Source organism: Acomys minous (genome assembly GCF_964271855.1).
Source record: "Acomys minous genome assembly, chromosome: 8".
NCBI classification, from domain to species: domain Eukaryota; kingdom Metazoa; phylum Chordata; class Mammalia; order Rodentia; family Muridae; genus Acomys; species Acomys minous.
The window spans coordinates 38,712,478-38,732,931 of record NC_140489.1 but is presented as its reverse complement, the minus strand read 5'-3'; the positions used below and the strand labels follow the sequence as shown (position 1 = coordinate 38,732,931).

General features: G+C 43.0%; 1 protein-coding gene across 6 annotated transcripts in view; it reads left to right on the top strand.

Moving 5' to 3' along the window:
• Positions 1-20,454, top strand: part of GARIN2 (golgi associated RAB2 interactor family member 2) — a 45,925-nt gene that overhangs the window by 1,612 nt on the left and 23,859 nt on the right. For 5 of the 6 annotated variants that reach the window (XM_084792878.1, XM_084792876.1, XM_084792877.1 and 2 more), the window contains exons 2-6: positions 5,635-5,721; positions 7,693-7,843; positions 8,627-8,826; positions 11,047-11,590; positions 14,705-14,943. In XM_084792878.1, the coding sequence (XP_084649004.1) occupies positions 7,694-7,843; positions 8,627-8,826; positions 11,047-11,590; positions 14,705-14,943 (1,133 nt within the window). In that variant the 5' untranslated portion in view covers positions 5,635-5,721; position 7,693. The remainder of the gene's footprint in view (positions 1-5,634; positions 5,722-7,692; positions 7,844-8,626; positions 8,827-11,046; positions 11,591-14,704; positions 14,944-20,454) is intronic. The other variant, XM_084792874.1, reaches the window with a different exon arrangement.

Genomic DNA, 20,454 nt, shown 5'->3' with positions numbered 1-20,454 from the left:
ACCACCCAAGTGGCCATACTTCCAAAGGGTCCAGATGAGTGTGTTTCCTCCTAGGAGAACAGCATCAGCACAGCACACCTGTGTTGGTCCTGTCCTTAGCCCTTCCGGGCCTTGGTCATCCTTGACAACAAGTCTCCAGATGACAAAGCTGAAGCAACTCCATCCTGGCCACTGCCAACACACACCAATCGCCCTGTGGGCTTGCTGTCCCAGTTACATGGCTGGCAGTGGTTTCTGCCCTGTGATTGGACATAGCATGGAGCCTCCCTTACTAAAGATACCCAACGATGCTGAAAGTGACACTGACGTTCTAGAGAAGTACTGATGAGCAGAGCTGCTGAAGGGATAGGTCTCCACTCCACGGGAACCGGACAACAGAAATGTGAGAGGGAAGCACTGGGTAAGAGAAAGAGCAAAGACAGGAGAGGATCTGCTAGTGACAGAGGAGCTAGAGACTGGATTTCTAGGGGATGCTGCAGTGCTGCAGACGGCCTGACCTGCAATAGTGCTCTGCTTCTTGCCTGTTTAATGCAGTGCACAGAGCATTAGGTAGGCTTAGAAAAAAGCCATAAATTTTTGAGAAAATATGAACTGTAATTCAGAAAATTCTGTTGTGTTTTGGTTGTAGTTAGGGGGTTGGGGTTTTGTTTGTTTGTTTTTGTTTTGAGACAGTTTCATGTAGCCCAAGGCTGACCTCAAACTTATGTGGTTGAGAATATTACATCCCTGATTCTTTGCCTTCCAAGAGCTGTGGTTACAGGTGTGCACTACCACACACAGTACACATGACTCCAGAAGAACAAAGTAATCTGCACATCCATGAAGCACACAGTGAAGCACACCAGTTACCGGCTCTGCTCTTCTGTTTTAATTACACATGACTTAACACGAAGATATTGAAATTACTACATATGCATTACTCAGTGATGACTGTGGCTAAACTAATATTCATGCTTATTTTTGTTTTATATTCTAGATTTCACCATTTTTAATGCCAATAAAATGATATTTTTGAACTCTCACAATTTATTTAAATAAGGTTTATTTTGTTTTAAATATGTATGTGAAATCTACAAATGCTTGGCCCACTATGATAATGCACATTTTACTGGTCACAGCTCTTAGTTCCACCTTGTCAACAGAAAGACCATGGTCACCCCCTCACTCTGGCAGGCCACGCCACAGATGATGTACCACCACCACGGAGGCACAGTTCATAGTTTGCATCTACAGTTATTAAAACTATATCCATAGATAATGAAGAAATTTTTCTAAATTAGGTTATAGTGATTGTTACAAGAATATAAATATACTAAAAGTCATTGTGTGTGTCACCTTTAAGGGAACTGGATGGGATTTCTCACTAAAGCCATTTTTAAACTGATGCAAGCAGGACATAGTGGTGTCTTTTTCAGCCCTCAGGAACCTTAGGCAGAAACCAAGTTCAGGAGATTAGCAATGTAGTGAAAGCATCACTCAAAAGTGACAACAAAGTGATCTAGAGATAAAACTATTCTGAAAACAAAACTGTCATTAGCATTTAATCTCACACAATTTAGAACTAGTCTGGAGGATTTTTTTGGTTGTCTTGTAACAAAGTCTCATTGTAGTCCAAGCTGGCCAAATATTCTTGTTCCCTCTGCATCCATCTCAGTAGTGCTAGGATTATACCACCACGCCCAACTGCAAAACAAAAATGAATAACACTTGATAAGTGCTATTAATTGGCTAAGCGGCCAGGCTTCTCTTGTAAGGTAACCCCACTTCAAGGAAACAGAACAGAGTACAGAAAATTTATGGGACTAGAACTCCGAACCCATCAATTCTTTTTAATGGAAAATCACTTTTTAGTTGTCAGTTTATCAACTATGCACCATTATGTTGGGTACATCCTACAGTGGATTACGATGCTCCTAACAGCCCTACACTGCAACTCGTAACTGCCACTTTTTAATGTTTAATGTTATAGGGACATTTTAATTTTCATGTGTAACTAAGTAAAGACCTACGTGTAAAACTAGAGGCCAAAATCTTACTGCATCTCCAGGTATTGAAGGTACAAATAGTAAATAATCAATTTAGTCATTTAATGAACCATTGATAGGGTGCACTAGTATGGGGGAAGGAGCTAAAACTGTCTTCACAGGCTATTTCTCTGTCATCTTATTAGACTCATTAAAGAAGTTGGATAATACAGGCTGCAGATAATATCAAATCTCAGTTAGCAATAAAACTAGTCAAAATTCTAGCTGGGGAAATAGTTCAGTAGTTAGTGCTCTTGTTCTGGCAGGGGACCTGGGTTTGCTGGCCAAGACTCAGGTGGTGGCTCACAATTCCAGGGAATCCAATGCCCTTTTCTGACCTATATAGGCATATAGGCATAGTGCATATAAATATGTGTAGGCAAAACATTCATATACATAAAAATCTAATCTCAATGGTATTAAAAACATAATACTAGAAATGTCTAAAAAAACATAGGTAATTATATTTACCTAAAAATACATGCAATGTGCTCCTGTGTGTGTGTGTGTGTGTGTGTGTGTGTGTGTGTGTATGTGTCTGTGTGTGTGGTTATTAAATGAAGTCATGCCACATATGATGCTCCCCCAGAAGATCCATAGGCTAACAAAAAACCACAGTACTAGATATGATAACCTTTGTGCCAGCTTTTGGTTCCAGGGAGTCCAAGATTCTCTCCTAAAATAATACAGACTATTGCTGCTGCCCTTGGTTGCCCTTCCAGAAGTTGAAGATGAGTCCTTGTTGCTGAAGACACCAAGCACTTTGGATACAGGACTCCGAAGATTAGAGCCATACCTGACCCAAAAGCCTCCCCTGAAGACTAGCTTTAATAGTGCCCGAGGTGCAATACATACAAGGGAGGAAGACAGTCTGTAGGATTACCAGATGTGATACCTGTGAGCCACAACAGGGACCAGCTTGGCAAGGTGCCCCTAAAGGCAAAACAGTGGCACTAGTATCTTGCTGTTAATCAACCATCTAACTAGGAGAATAGGCGTGAGGAGGAGAAGGAGGAAATCATGTAATGAATTTTATTAAATAATAAAAAAATGTTTTAATCTACTTAAAATTCAATGAAATAACACAAAAATGTCAAAGTAATTTCAGCTCAAATTTTATAGAACAAACAACAAAATAACCTGCTTCACATTAAAGATGCTATAAAAGGTTGGAACGTTTTCCGATCTTCCACTGACCTCACTTTTTTTTTTTAATGACTCTAGAGATAAGAGACAAGACTCCGTCGTGGGTGCCTCCCAATCCTTCCTTCCTTGTCTTCTCTGTGTTCTGAATTCCTAGATAAACCTGCTCCCCTGGGATATAATCTATCAAGTGGGATCGTTTTTTAAATTGTTTACTTTTACTTTGCATGTGTGTGCATGTGTGTGTTCGATGCACCTGAGTGTATGGGTGCCTATGGCCATGGATGTGCATGCAGAGGTTAGAGGCGGAGTCAGGTGCCGGCCTGTGTTTCTCTCTGTCTTGCTCCTTTGAGACAGGGTTTCTCACTGAGCCAGAAGCTTGCCATTTGGCTAAGCTGGCTAGCCTTCAAGCTCTGGAAATCTTCCTTCTCGGACTCACAGCACTGGAGTTAAAGTGCGAACCACCTCAGCCAGCTTTTTACGAGGTGCTAGAGACTGTTAAAGCAAGCACACATTCGTGGAGCCATCTACACAGCCGCTCTTCTTTTTTTGTTGTTTTTGTTTTGGTTTGGTTTTGGGTTTTTTGTTTTGTTTTTTGTTTTTATTTTTTGAGACAGGGTTTCTCTGTGTAGCTTTGGCTGTCCTGGACTCGATTTGTAGACCAGGCTGGCCTCAAACTCACAGCGATCCTCCTGCCTCTGCCTCCTGAGTGCTGGGATTAAAGGCGTGCGCCACCAAGCCCGGCTAACAGCCACTTCTCTTAATTGGAGGGTGTCACAGATGCCGCAGTGACTGCACTGGGGAGGAGCATTCCTGGTCCTAGTGGCAATGTGGCAACTACTGATTAGCAAGTATATACAAATGTAAGACATGCCTCTAACAAGTGATGTTTTCACTTTCTTGGAGTGATTTTGTTTCAAAGACGCATACTCCATCATCCAGCTCTGAATGAGCAAGAATTGAGTGCTTTATTACCTCAGGTTTAAGATATTTTAAAGTACCATAAACCACTGAAAGAAAGAAGAAAGGAAAAGAGAGGAAGGAAAAATGGCACTTACACAACACAATGCTCACTTTTAATTTCCCCACCCGGTATCTATTTGTTGCTCTTCTGTGAGATCATCTGCACATTTGATTTTTTTTTTTTTAATTTACTGTGTGTCGTGTGTGTGCATACACACTCACCATGGTGTGCATGTAAGGGTAAGAAGATAACTTGTGAGCGTCCCTTCTCCTCTTCCACCATGTGGGTCCCAGGAATCAACTCAAGTCCTCAGCCTCTTGAACAGCTGAGCTACCTCACTTACTCTGAGGCCTTCCAAGTCCCTGATAATCCTGCTACTTTTGTCCTGGGCTTTCTTAATCTTAACAGAAGCTGTCAACAAAAAGCTTCAACTACCCACAGGAACACAGTTTTCATAGCGGTTAACTACAACCCAGGTACTGCAGTCTGTATTACTTCCTTTGCTTTGTTACCTTATATCGGCCTTGGCCATAGCGGGCAGCTTCAGATCAATTACTAACTTGGGTTCCAGTCACATAAGACCACGATGAGGTGTCTGGGAAAATGGCTTAGTCAGTAAAGTACTTGCCGCACAAACATGAAGACCTGAGTTCGGATCCCCAGAGCACATGTGAAAAGCCAGGCACAATGGCATGTACCTGTAATCCCAGTGCCAGGGAGGCAGAGGCAGGAAGGTCCTAAGGCACAGGTTCTCAACCTATGGATCACCACCCCTTTGGGGGTCACATCAGATAATCCTGTATATCAGATGCTTACAATTCATAACAATAGCGATGGAATAATTTTTGTGGTTGGGGTATCACCCACAGCATGAAGAACTATATTTCAAGGGTCACAGCGTTAGGAAGGTTGAGAACCACAGTGCTAAGTCTTGCTGTCTCAAAAGTGTACCTGAATCAATGAGCCCCACCTTCAGTGAGAAACCCTGTTATATGTGCCTACCTTCTCATACACACATCAACACATACATAAGCAAATAGCACACAGACACACACACACACACACACACACACACACACACACACACACACAGGCCATGGTGAATGAGAAACAGCAGCAGCAGCAGCTGGGTTCAAACATCATAGCCTAATAATGACTCCCAGATACAGTAATGGAGCAAAGAGGCTCGCCTTCATGGTGGTTGGAGAGAGAAAAAGAACAAGAAAGAGAAAGGACAAGAGCTCCCTAACACCTTCCCTGTGGTCTACTCCGTCTAATTGGCCCGACCTCTAAAGTGGTCACCACCACACAATGACGCCATCCACTGGTAGGTGAACTCATTACTACCTCGAAGGGCTCATGGTCCAATCTTTAGAACCCATCTGCCATAGCTACAGGACTCAAAGGCTCAGACCTCGACATACGAGTAAAGTTATAGAAGTGAACTAACTCAGCGCCCTCTGTGTAATACCCTCTTCTCTGCATTTGTTTCCGTCACGAAAGCTCCATCATGAAAAGGAAGAAGCTCAAGCTGAAGTGAGTTATAAACTTCATTCCCAACACAGCACTGCGGCGTGGCCTTGAGGTGAGGTAAGACGTGACTGTGGGCAGCTGCACGGTCGCGTTGCTCTTGACCACCCCTCCTGCTGCTCTCCCTCCCCTCCCCCCCACCCCCACCCTTCCTCTTCTACTTACTACCATTTACAAGCTTCCCCTTTCTCCTGAAGAGTCCATGTGCCAGGATACTTTCTGCAACGACCAACTTAAGATTGTTATTATATTTACTCATGTGTATGAAGGGCAGAGGACTACAAGTAGGAGTGAGTTCTCTGCTTCTACCCTGAGGGTTCTGAGGAGAAACCCGGGTTGCCATGCCTGGCAGCATGAGCTGTCTCACCAGCATCTTGACAAGCTTCTCTATGAGAGACGTGTGGACTGATAAGAGACCCTGAGCTGACGGGTGGCGACAGTAAGCGATGGAAACTGTTCTGCCTTCTTTCGGTTTGGGGGAGCATCCGCACCTCATCTCCTAACTCTCACTGTCCCACCAATGCATCAGGGCCAACTTGTTTAGGAAAAGAAGGGAACAGGAAGGAAAGGGGCATGTTCTGTATTCTTTCCTCCTGCCCTTTTCTTTTCTTCCCATTAGTCCAAGCGGCTTCACTCTTGTCACTCCCACACCTACCTTTCCAAGCATGTAAGGACGGGCTTGGTATTAGCCACCTGCATGAGCTCCTCCAGTCAGGATGCGAGGATCTGAATCCTAGGTACCAACTGTATGATGATGGCAAAGTTACTTTCTCTTTCTACACCCTAGCTGCATGGTCTATGAGTAGAGTCCAACTTAAATGATTAAATGAGATGGGGCGTGCAAAAATCTTTATTACTTACCCCCCATAAAAGCACTAATTAATTTTTAATTCTCGTCAACTCTATTTTAAGTGATGGTGAGGGTTGTTTTTGCTTTCTTTTTCCCTGAATATACTTTTTTTTGTGGGGAGTCTTGCTGTTTTTCAGTTTAGCTTCTGTAGACTGGTCTGCTGAGGCCATAGCTCAGTGGTTAACTTCTGGGCTGTTTCAATCTTTCAATCTCTTCACTCTCTGGCTCATCCTGACTGATTTTTATCTTCATTGTGAACGTATTCTAAGAAGCTACAAATGGAGCCACCTGGTTGCTAACAGTAGAAAGCCTGCCAGGGGAAACCGTGCTAAGAAGTAGAGTCCTAAGGCTCGCTGTGGCCGGCCAAGGCTGTGCCTGAATGGGAGGCGGAGCCTGGAAAGGAGGCGCCCTAAGACAAGCTTGGATTATGGGGGTGACTGTAACTGTGACTCACACTTCCTTACTGCTCGGTGGTGGTTGCTATCATTTAGCTTTTGGCCCTTTGCATAAATTCTTAACAGAAATGTGTATCTAAGTAGAAAGAATAACCTTTTAAATGATTGTACACATAAATTCATGGGTTCTGCTTTTCTTCTTACAATCGTTTTTGATGGACAAAAGGTGAAATCAGTGATATTAGAATCACCGTTTTGTGTTGAAGCTGTTTTCACAGAAGGAGAGCCTGAGTTTTGTAGCCAGGGATGAACTGTCATTGACTAGACATCCTGCCGTTTACCTCCCTGCCAAGAGCCACGGCTCAGTCATGTGCGAGGTGTGGACGTACCTTTTAATGCAGTTTTGACATCCTTACACAATAGGGCATGTGATCCCTCCATGATGACTTAGGAAGATGGAAAACAATGGTTTGGTAGAGGAGGCATGTGTTGCCTGCCTCCCCACCCTAGTAAGTATTTCTAGCCACACATCCCATCACTCTTTATGGCTGGTGTTTGTACTACCAGACAACCTTTCTGCTTACTTACTGCCCATCGCCCCCTAAAGTATAAGCCGTTACTTTGTATGTGCCTATAATGCCTGGCATGGAGTCAAGCATGTTACAGAATTTGATTTAAAAAGAACTTCCTCAGTTAATAACTAAAAGAGGCAGTGTAACTATGGCCATCTCTATGTGTTCATTAATTTGTTTTCCATTCTCTCACTTTTCTGATGTTTCATATCAGCATGATGAAGAAGAACAAGAAGTCAATAGATGATCCAAATGCCCTCCACAACCTACAGTCTCACAGTCTAGGGCATGTTAAGAATATATTGAATGGAGGAGAGTATGCCCCCTTTGTATCTCCTCCCATACTGGAGAGCAATTTTATTCAGGTAAATAACACTTACATTCTCCATTAGGTCCTAGTAACTTCCATATTTAATTTACTTAAAGACAGTGAAAGGTTGAGAAGAGAATTGTGTAAGTGTGATGAGGGACAGTGGGATATTACTAAAGGGAACAGTGTTGTAACTTTAAACAGCCTGAAATGATTAGTGTTAGAGGGAAATTCACTGTAGATGTTCCCAACAAATCCGTAGGCGAGAAGTCTGTCCTGATTCCCCTATAATTGTCATTCTAAGATAATCGTGATGTTACACAAAATGATCTTTAGAACATACTGTCACAGGAAGGAATTCAGATAGTTTCTTATAGTTTTAACATTTAAAGTTGCATGTATTTATTTTATATTTTTCCTGCATGTATGTTTGTGCACCATGTATAAGCCTATAGATGGTCGTAAGCCACCATATAGATGCTGGTAATTGAACCCAAGTCCTCTGTAAGAACCGCAAGTGCTCCTAACAGCTGAGCTATTACTCCAGCCCTTAGACCTATATTTTAAAGAAAAACACTGTGGCTGGAAATGGGGCCAATGGGAAGAGCCTTTGCCTACCATGCACAAAGCCCTGGGTTCAGTCCCTAGGGCCAAGTAAACCACCACCAGAGAAAAGCTAAGGGTTAAAATTAATCTTATATGCTGGTTCTGAAAGGGAGTGGAGGTGCCATAGTTCACTTCCCCCTTGTTTTCTGACCTCACTTAACTGCTCCAGAAGGCAAGGGTACTAGATCCATGCCTTGTACCGAGGAACTCCTTTCCTGCTCTCTGCATTCAGGTCAGTCGGAGAGGTGAATCTATTTACCTGCATAACCGAGCGAACTGGGTGACCGTAGGCATCTGTTCTTCCAATCCCATCCTCAAGACCCCCAATATGATGCTGTTGGCACATCTAACACCAGAAGCTCGAAAAGAACCAGAACCCCTCTTTAAAAGCCTCCTGACATCTCCCTCTACAGAGAATATGGTGCTCACCAGGTGAGTCGCAAGGGCAGGAGAACAGTGATCTCTTGGAGAACCATAGCCCCATAGGGCTGGAAGTGAAAATGCTGATGGGCAAGCATTCCAGAGGAGCTCGTCAGTCCGCATGACTTTCTCAAATGATGTAGGGTATCTCCAAGAGCATCCAGGCAATGGCTTATGACAACAGCAGTCACACTGACGATTAAGTTTAAAAAAACAGCTAAAGTAATGTGCACTAAGATTCAATAGACAGCCTCACAAGAGCGTGTTTTTCCTCCCCACAGTGGCCCCACGTCAATCAGAATTCATTCTGACCTCATCTCAGTCACTAGCTTGGTCTATATCTTGAGCAAGTCACCTAATGTAAGCCCCATTTTTAGACAATTTCGTCACTATATAGTTATTTTACAAAATAATGGGTTTCATTATGACATTTCCAAACATCACGTACATATGAAATATATGTATGTTTTCATATATGTGCATTAAGAACCTTGACCACAGTCATCCTTCATTATATACTCTTTAGGTTTGTGTAAACATATTTGTATGTGTGTGTGTGTGTGCCAGAGGGGGGGAGAGGGAGAGAGAGAAGAGAGAAGAGAGAGAGGAGAGAAAGAGAGGAGAGAGAGAGACTGACTGAGACTGACTGTGCCTATGCATCCATGCGTACATGTGGAGGTCAGAGGGTAGCCGCAGGTGTCAGTCATCAGTCTTGCTCAGACAGGCTCTCTCTTGTTCACTGCTGTGTACACCAGACTAGCTAGTCCAGGAGCTTCCAGCAATTTTCCTATCTCCACGTCCCATTTCCCAGTAAGGGCAAGCACAGATTACAGATGCTTGCAGTACTGCACCTGGCTTTACCTGTTCTGAGAATCCAAATTCAGGCCACTGGGCCTGCGCTTTGCCTCCCCAACTTTTTTTTTTTAATCCAGATACCTCATGGGAGAAGCAATGTTACTTTTGTCTTTCTTAATCTGGCTTAGTTCACTTAATATGATCTCTAGTTTCAGACATTTTCATTATTCCTTATGGATGAATAAAGCTCCATCGTGTCCCTGGTCTGGTTCCGTAACTTCCTGTGGTGGCCAGTGCGGTGAAAGCCATGGGTTAGCAGGTACTCCCGTGATGACATGCCCAGGAGCGTAGTTAGAGCGGCCTCCATGAGGACTCCATACTACACTAACTTACACCATGCCAACAGCATGCAATGCTTTCCGTTTCCTCCCTACATCACTGCCGGCATCTGCTGTTTTCTTCATGGTAGCAACCATTAGGGAACGATATGAAATCTCAACGTAGTTTAATTTGAGTCCCTAGATACCCAAGCTTCAACTTTGTTTACATTATCTGTTATTTTATTATAGTGTGTCTATGTGTCTGTGTGTGTGTGTCTGTGTGTGTGTGTGTGTCTGTATGTGCGTGTCTGTGTGTGTGTGTGTGTCCGTGTGTCTGTGTGTGTGTGTGCGTCCGTGTGTCTGTGTGTGTCTGTCTGTGTGTATGTCTATGTGTGTGTCTGTGTGTGTGTCTATGTGTGTCTGTCTGTGTGTGTGTATGTCTATGTGTGTGTCTGTGTGTGTGTGTCCGTGTGTCTGTATGTGTGTGTGTGTCTGTGTGTGTGTATATGTGTGTGTCTGTGTGTGTGTATGTCTATGTGTGTGTCTGTGTGTGTGTCTGTGTGTGTCTGTCTGTGTGTGTATGTCTATGTGTGTGTCTGTATGTGTGTCTGTCTGTCTGTGTGTGTCTGTGTGTATGTCTGTGTGTGTCTATGTGGGTGTCTGTGTGTGTGTATGTATGTGTGTGTGTGTGTGTGTGTCTGTCTGTCTGTCTGTCTGTGTGTCTGTGTGTATGTCTGTGTGTGTCTGTGTGGGTGTCTGTGTGTGTGTATGTATGTGTGTGTGTGTCCAATATCAGAAGACAAGTTTTTGGAATCAGTCTGTCCTTTAGCAGGTCATTGAGCTTGGCTATAGGCACCTTTACCTGGTGAGCCATCTCACCAGCCTCACTTTCAGGATTAATTAGGATGGGCAGTTTCTCATGATAAATGACATTCTGATCAGTTAGTAACACCAGAGTCTTAGGCACATGACTAAGATGAGATGGCTCTCAGGAGCTTCCACTCATACCTGTCTAGGACACAAAACCATTGTCTGTCTCATTCTCCAAGCCGGGTAAGTCTTTTTCTAGGTCTCCAATCAGGTTTATGTATGACGTTACATTTGCATTTATCCGTAGGTTTATTCCTCTGCAGTTTGTGACCCTTTCTGTGCACAGCGTTAAGAACATGCAACTCAAAGTAAAGCTGATAAATGGCAGGGCATACTATTTACAGCTCTGTGCTCCTTCATACAAACAGGATATCGTATTTTCTCAGTGGGTGGACCTCATCTCCCTCTTGAATCAGGAGAAAGCCAGAACTTCCAAAGTATCAGAGGTCTCAAGCCTCTCAGAAATCACAAACAGCACAGACATCACAGGCTCCGTGGACATCATGGACTTTGCCACTCTCGCAGAGCTGCAGGCTATACGCTCGCACATACGCATGTGCTCTCCTAGCAGCACGGAAAGTGCAGACTTCTCAGAATTTACAGAGGACACCGGTGTCACAGATGTCACTGATGTGACAGATATTCCAGAAAATGAGGTCACAGAGGTTCCAGATATAAAAATTGTCACGGAAGTCACAGAAGTCACAGAAGCCAAAGAAGCCACAAACGCCTTGGGGGTCACAGTAGTATTTGAAAATGATGACATAATGAATGCCAAGCAAGAGGAAAAGGTATGTGCTGTGGGAGACTTCATTCTTTAATGGTCAAGCATGGGAGCTGTAGCCGAGTCTTAAGATAACACTGGTGATGAAATACTGGGGCACCAACTCACAGTAACATGATTTTAACAATGAACTGAATCCCTGAGCCCAGAATAAGTCATAAGATGTTCCCTGAAATAGTGTTGATCCTCCAAGTGTCAGAAAGTGGAGGTGCGACAGAAAAAACTTCACTGTTAGAATCACAAGGCCTGGGTTAGAATCTTAACCTTCTGCACATCACATACATGGCTGGCTAAATCACCAAACCTGCACAGGGGGGCAGCGTCATCACTCCTAAAGCGAGAGCATCAATATAATAAAATGGCTATTTTATACTTAAATGTACGGATGGGCTGATGCTTCAGTAAGAAAAGGTGAGGGCAGAAATTAGACAATAAAAAAGTTAATGTCTTTAGAAAAGGCCAGGAAGTACAAAAAGGAGAGGGGGGGGGGGACTATGAAAGTCACTGCAAACCTTGAGTGCCACAGTAGGAAGTGGGAACTTGGCACACATTAAGTAACTGAGCTTTTTACAGATCAAACTGATGGGTTGAAGAGATGGATCAGCAATAGAAAGCACTTCCTGTTCTTCCAGAAGACCCAAGTTCATCTCCTAGAACCCACACCCACAGCTCACAACTGCCTGTAGCTCCACCTCCAGGGGATCCGACGCCCCTTTTGGCTTTCACAGGCACCTGAACACTTGTCTCCCCTGATATGTACACACAGAGAGAAAGAAGTGGGGAGGGGAGAGGGAGGGAGGGAGGGAGGGACGGACGAGAGAGAAGAGAAAAATATTTTAAAATATATTGGCATGATGGAATACGGAGATAGATCAGTTTTGAAGACAACTAGTGAAAAGTCTTCACTAGATCCTTGATACAAATGAGGCGATGATTGAGGACAGACATTCCACAAAAGAAACCTCTCATCTATGTCTGTAGTGACTGTGCTGTGAGGTGTGTACGATATGGTGCTCCTCAGGGGCTGTGCAGCAATGTGCCAGATGATAAACGCCTCTTCTTTCCCCATCTAATGTCTTCCCCCTAATTTAACCCAGGTAACTGAGAATAAACAGAGTAAGAAAACAGTGAATAGCAGTAAAGGTAAAGTGGGGGGGGGGGGGTTGGGGAGCTCTGCAGTATGAGAATTGGCCAAACATTCTTGAAATGATTATGAACCAAGAACTTTTAAACTATTTATACCCAGGGCTGAAGATATGGCTCAGTGGTTGAAAGAACTTCCAGAGGACCCAGGCTCAATTCCCAGCACCCACATAGCAGCTCACAACCATCTGTAACTTCAGCTCCAGGGGATCCAACACCCTCACACAGACATACATGTAGGAAAAACACCTATGCACATTTAGTAAAAAAATACATTATTTATACCCTCTAACAGAAATGAAGAGTTAGCCTCAAAGATGTGACTCATGGGTTGGGGCTATAGCTCAGTGACACAGTGTGTGCTTGGTGCACACAAGGCCTGGGATTCAACCCACAGCACTACGTACACACACAAAAGATGTTAATCATCCCAGATCCACACCAGGCCTGTAGTAGCGAAGTAATGAAAACCTGAGAACACCCTAGATGTCTGCCTAGGTCAGCCAAGGCAATGGTCAACAGCAAGTGCTGAGGGGCCCCATAGTATCTGTCAAGCTCATAGCAAAAGTCTGTTAGACGAATTAGTGTTGTGTACTTGCTAAAATTGTTCAAAAATGTTTCTTGGCCTGAAAAGATGTTTGTTATATACAAATGGAGGGGGGGAATAATATAATCTCTTGGATATAAAAGTCCATTGATACATGCATAGCAAAAGAAAAAATAGCGGCTGGGGAGGCGGCTCAGTTGATAAATTGCTTGCTGCTCAAGAATGAGGATCTAAGTCTGATCTTCGGCACCCACATAAAATGCTGGCCACGGTAGCACACACTTGCAATCCCAGCACCAAGGAGACATAAGTAGACAGATTCCTTAGGGCTCACTGACTAGCTTGCCTGACCTCGTTAGTAAGGCTTAGGTCCCACTAAGAAACACTGTCTCAAAAAATAAGATTAAGAGTTAGAGAGAGAAGATGCCTGTGTGGCTGTCTGACCTCCACAAGCACATGCACACATATGGACATGCATTTGAACACACATGTGCATACACAGACATACAAAAGAAACAACAGAAACAAACAAGCAAACACATACTGTGAGTGCCAGTTTTGTCTCTACGTCGAGGGAGTATGTGCAGTTTCTGTATACCTTAAGTATTCCTCTGAATTCTGTTCCCTATGCTATAGGGAAATACTTCAAATAGGGATTATCCAAATAGTTTATCACCGTTTTTAATGACATGGTCTTGCTATAGTAGCCCAGATTGTCTTTGAATTTGCAAGCCTCCAGCTCAGGAACCGCAGGCATGTACCACTAGGTCCCACAGTACTAGAAGGGACCAAGCAGTGGCTGTGTGAGGAGAGGGCAGACGTGAGGAGTATTAGAGACACTGGTGGAGTTCTCTGACTGATTGTCCTAAGGCCCACATGAGGCATTTTGACCACTCTGATATGGTCGCTGAGAGACCTGGAGAGGGGGTATGTGACAGGAGACAATAAAAAGAGAAGAGGGATTTTAGAGAATTGCATTTTAGATTAGGCTGTAATTCTGGAAGAATGAAATTGTTGTTGTTGTTGTTGTTGTTGTTGTTGTTGTTGTTGTTATGAGCCCCAATCCCCCATTGCCTGTCAGATGCTCCTGAAGCAACCAGACTGAGGAGTAAGTGGCAAAGTTTTCCTAGAAAGCCTTCCTTAGCCTGTAATTCAAAGATAAGTGTTGTGACTAGACGCTGATTGCCTTGTGTGCGGTGACACTGGTGTGTGGCACTCAGACTTGAATGTTCTGCATGAGGCGGCAGTGGCACAAGCTAACCCCCTAGCCCAGGACCTTCTCCGTGGCTATGCAGCACCTTGCCTTACTCCCTGTGCCTGGACGTGTGAACACTCAGTATGGACGAAACGACCAGAAACTGCCCCATAAGCGATCGCTTCGACGGGATGCCCTCCCGTCATCTGACTTCCCACTGCTTGTTTCCCCCCAAGGAAAACGTCCTGGAGCATGGGTGTCTTCAAGATACAAACAGTAAGAAGGACTTGAGAGAATCCCCGAAATCTGTCACCATCTCAGACTCGGCCCTGAGTTTCCAAGGTGAAAGGTGTTTTCAGACTACGGTGACCCCTGTAAAAAGCGAGGAAAGCATGCCCAAAGGAACGAGTGACAAAGCCTCTGAGGAACAGATGACTGATCTTCAAAATGCAGATCTCAAAGCTACAGAGTCCAGGTCAGTAGCCCGGGAAGATGCGGTGGGCACTATTTGGCGTCCAGCGTGCACACAGGCTACCCCTCAGGCATTTGCCTCTGAGGGTTCTCACACAGATACAGCGTGACAGAATGATGACGTAGGTACCTCTTAGCCGTCCATTTTGGGGGCCAGCCTTGGCTAATTTTTGTTTCTGCACAAGCATCTTGTGCTTTGCAGCTGGTATTCTGGCTGTTGGCTTAACGCCAAAAGCATACATTTTAGGAAATAAGCAGCCACCCAGGGCTCACATTTGGGAATGTTGACTTCTAGGAAAATGGGGGACAGTTTTATCTCCCTACACTTACCTACATTTTCTTCTACAGAGCTTCTATATATCCCTTACGCATCTCTGCACTTCCAATAATATGAAAACCAACTATTTTTGTCATTTTAATACCTCTATTGCTAAACTGATTATAAACTGAATGTACGTGAGTGTTGTCGTGGGATAAAGGTGCAAGAAAATACAGTCATCCTAGGGTAAGATTTAAAAATAACCCAGATCTAAATGTTTGCTTTAGGCTGGGTGGCACTTGCCTGTAGGCCCAGCTACCCTGGAGGCTGAGGCAAGAGAAGCCCTTCAGGCCTGGCGCTCCAGACCAGCCTGCGGAGCACAGTCAAACCCCACCTTAAACAAAAGACAACTTAAGTTAGTAAACATACGAACGGGGGATACAATGCTGTCTGCCTTTTAAATATATATATTAAAAGAAGGCCTGGGAGGGTAGCTCTGCGGTGGACTATTTGCGGAGCACACACAAGGCCCTGGGTTTGATGCTCAACAGAGGGAAAGAAGTTATATGTACCTGTGGCCACATACACAGGATAAGAAAAATTAACTTAGGAATGAAATTAAGTAGAATTTGCTAAGTAATTTGAAGTGCTAACAATGGATTTGTTGTTAGTTTGTTTTTTCAAAAAGAACAAAACAGTAAGCTACTGGAATGACGACTTTTTAAAAGAGGAAAACCAAGAACTTAAAGGTGTCATATCAACTAACAATAGGCGGAATAGTCAATGTTCCTGAGAAAGTCCATAAAATGTTTCCTTTAAAAATTGGAGACATTAGGAGCTAAAGAGCTGGCTCAGCAGTCCAGAGCACTTAGGGCTCTTGCCGAGGGTCCTGGTTTGGTTCCTAGCACCTATACTGGGCAGGGCATAACTGCCTATCCTTGGCTTACTTTCAACCAACTATCTTTATTTTGGGTTCCTTAAATCTCTTGCTCCCTACTCCACCCCAATCCCTTCCAACACCCCAAGTAAGGCAGAAAGGTTAGTGGGGAGACGGGGTGTAGTTTTCCTTAGCTGCTTCCTTCTGCTTCCTGCTGTTTAGAATCCTCAGGTTCCTTGGGGTAAGTCAATGCTCGGTTCAGGATCTCAACTTCTCTTCAGACTGCATCAGCTGCAGCCAGGAGCAGCAGGGGGAAGCAGTCTTCTTCTTTCTCAGAGCCGCCAGTCTCTCTTTGGGTCTGGCTTTTATCCCCACTGACAAAGGAAACAGCCTTGCGTGAGGTAGTTGCCAGCAGATCACCCGCCCTCTCAGGAGGCAGTTATCAGCTATGGACAAACAAGAGCAGCTCCCATATCCCACACCTGGGATTAAAACAAAAACATGTTTACGTATTAAACCAAAACTTCCACAGCAGCCTATAGATCCAGCTACAGGAAACCCAACATGCTCTTCTGACATCTGGTGATACCAAGCATGTGCCTGGTGTTCATACATATGTACATGCACTGACATTTACACATAACATTAAAATATAAATAAAGGCATGATGGCAAACATCGTTAATCCCAGCACTGGGGAGGCAGAGGCAGGCAGATCTCTGAGTCCAAAGCCAGCCAGGTATATAAAGCCAGCTCCAGGACAGCCAGGGCTACACAGAAAAACCCTGACCTGAAAAACCAAAATTACTAAATAAATGTTAAAAACAAAACAAACAAAAACTTGGAGACAATAAATTAAGTAATTGACTTTTAGTAAAAATGCAAAGTGGAAAACTAAAACAATCAGAAATTGAAAACCTGAAGAAACAGGAGTCATCAGCATTCTCATTAAAGAAAAAAGGCACTTTCTAAATTTTCTGGACAGTTTTATTTTTAACTCTGTATTATATTTGGTTTATGCCATTTTTTCCTTTAAAAAAATTTTTTTTTGGTTTTTTGAGACCAAGTTTCTCTATATAGCCTTGGCTGTCCTAGACTCACTTTGTAGACCAGGCTGACCTCAAACTCACAACAATCCACCTGCCTCTGTCTCCTGGGATTAAAGGCATGCACCACCATGCCTGGCAGAAATTTATTTTTTAAATATATTTTATTTCTCAAAACTCTTTGCTTTTTCCAAGGCCAGACAAAAACATGCCAAGCTGGGCATGGTGGTACACGCATTTAATCGCAGCACTTGGGAGCAGATCACTGTGAGTTCAAAGCCAGCCTGGTCTACAAAGCGAGTCCAGGATATCCAAGGCTCCACAGAGAAACCCTGCCTCAAAAAACCAAAAAAAAAAAAAAAAATGATTCTGGGTTAATCCTACTTGTGACAATAAAGGCCTTAGAGTTCTAGCATCTTAGAATCTCTGTGGGCAAAATGTAGCAAACTTAGTATAATACTGAGGAGGACTGATATCAGTCTCTCTCACACACAGAACAGAATGGTCACCACATTTTGGCCATGCTGGAAAACTTATATTCTGGATAACAGAAAACATCTATATATTAGTGAGTTTCTCAGAATCATGCTAAAGGAATTTGCTTCAAACCACAGCCAATTTGTTTTTGTTTTGAGTCTTGCTACATATCCCAGGCTGGTCTCAAATTCACTATGTAGCTCATACTCATCTTGAATTTACAATCCTTCTATCTCAGCCCTAAGTGTTAGGATCACAGGCAACCCCACTGCATCCAACAGTTTTTTTTAATAAAGAAATTCTATGGCCAGTGAGATGGATCAGCAAATAAAAAAGTGCTTGCTGAACAAACCTGATATCACGAGTTAGATTCCCAGATGAACAGAGACCTTACTCCAGAAAGGTATCTCTGACCAACACACACACACACGCACAAATATAATAATAATAATAATAATAATAATAATAATAATAATAATAATAATAATATAAATTTTTATTTTAGATATATTCTACTTAAAATTTTAAACAATTAATATTTCCAGTAATATTTCTGTATACTCTGTATTAAAGTATAGCTCTATCAATCATGACGGAACAAAGAAATATATAAAATGTAATAAAAAAAATTTTAATTGCCAAGCACAGCGGTGCACACCTTTCACCCCTGCATGTGGGAAGTAAAGGTGAGCAGATCTCTGTGAGTTCTTAGCCAGCCTGGTCTGAACAGCCAGCCAGGGTTACATAGTGAACCTCGCTCAGTGCTCTCTTCTGGACTCTGAGGGTCACTGAACTCACATGTGCACAAATACCATCCCCGTCTCACACACACACACACACACACACACACACAAATTAAAACAAGTAAATTAAGAAAAAATAAGTAAAATTAATCTTTTTTAAAAAAGAGATATCTATTATCTATCAATAGCTACAACAAATACCAATCCGTTAACTATCAGCTATGTTCAAACCGTGGCTTCTTCCCGTCGTCCTGCCGTAGAAATAAGTCCCCCTTGTATATATGTCTTCACACTGTTGTGGCTTGTAAATCCTCAGTTCTGCATACTTGCTTCTCCTAGTGAGTGTCTGCTGTGTCACTAAAGCAGGTGGCTTCCTGATTAGCCCTTCTCCACGCTCACGTGGATCGTCTGTCGGTTTGAACTCCGAGGCTTTATGCTCTAATACATTACTTTCCTCTTTCAGTTGTTTCTTTGACATGTGTTTCTACAAGTCAACGGTAGCTATGTGTTGTGTGGATGGGCAGTTGGTTGATCAACCGTCTGCAGTAAAGCTCCTCCCCACATGTAGGGACAGCATGAGGGGGCAGACATCCAGCGAGAAGCAACTGGAAACTGCTGCTTAGCTTGGTCTGTTTTATTTTCTAATTGTGTTTACACGCGGTCGTCCTTTGTCCACATGCACAGAAGTCAGAGGACACTTGGAGGAGAAGATCCTCTCCTGCCCTCTTGTAGGTCTCGGGGAGCAAACTGAAGCCATCAGGGCTGGGGGCAAGTGCTGAGTCGTCTTGCACGCACAGTGCATACACTTCCCAAGCATATGTCTGTCTTCTGGAGTCAATTGACTGTTTCTGTCTTGAAATAATTTAATTGGAAGTTTTATGAATTGTCATCAATTATTTAGAAAGATAGTGGTTTTATTTTCCCATTTTGGTCATATGTATATAAGTATATTATGCATGTGTATGTTTAAAATGATTTATTTGGCAGATATTTGTAATTATTAGGCAGATTGGAACTCAATTCTCTCAGAGATTAATACTTTAGTTGTCTGCTCCAATGTATGCCCCTCCATGCTTTTTCTTTTTTGCCTTCCTCAAATCACTACTTTGTCTCCCTTTGTCCCTCCCACCATCTCAGATTTAATCACAGCACATTCTAGCTGGCATAATACATTTTGTTTGTTTATGATCTGCCTCCTCCACTGGAATAAAGCACGTCAAAAAGACAGGGACTTGATTATTTTTACTGTTTATTCCTTGTTCTGAATGCATACAAGGTACCTGGTAAATACTATCAACCAAATGAATCACACTTGGCCACTGAAAATTACTTTTGTTGCTTCAGTGAACAACAAAAAAGAGAACTCTCCTGTGGAACTGGGAAAATGATATAAATTTCTTTTCTTCTAGTTTATTTTAGTTCCAAAAATAATATATTATTGTCCCATCTCATTTTGTTAAGACAGAATAAATCTTTGACTAACATTTTCTTTTGCTTCTCCAAGCTTCTTTTGAATCTACTTTATCAATGTTAAACTTTGTACTGATAGCCTTTGGGGAATGAGTGCTGGGGATCGAACCAAGAGACTCACACTTGCTAACAGTACACTTTTTCACATCTTTGAAGGTTTCCTAATTCCATTTATAGAGGTATGGGTCTTCAGCACCTACACTAAATATTTGAGTTTCTAATTTTTTTTTCAGTTGCTTTTGTTTGTTTAGTGTGTGGTAGGGGGTGTGTATGTGTATTTTATAGTCAAAAGAAAACTGTCAACTCGAACTCAGGAGTTTCCTTATAGGAATTCTCCTAGACTAGGAGCTACATACATGTACATACTATGGCTCACTGTGGAAATCATCCACAGGAAATTTTCTACTTTCCTATTAGAAACAGAAAAACAATTAAGGCAATAAATGTCCCCCGGACCACTGGTGGCATTGTGTCCTACCACCCTACATATATGGGGCTGAGTATAGGGTCTCCGTGGTGCGCAAGCACTGTGCCAATAGGGTACATCCCTAACCTGTTAAATAGTTGTGTTTTTAGCATGAAGTCTCAATACATAACCCAGGTTGGCCTGGGACTTACTATGTAACCCAAATTCTGCTTATATT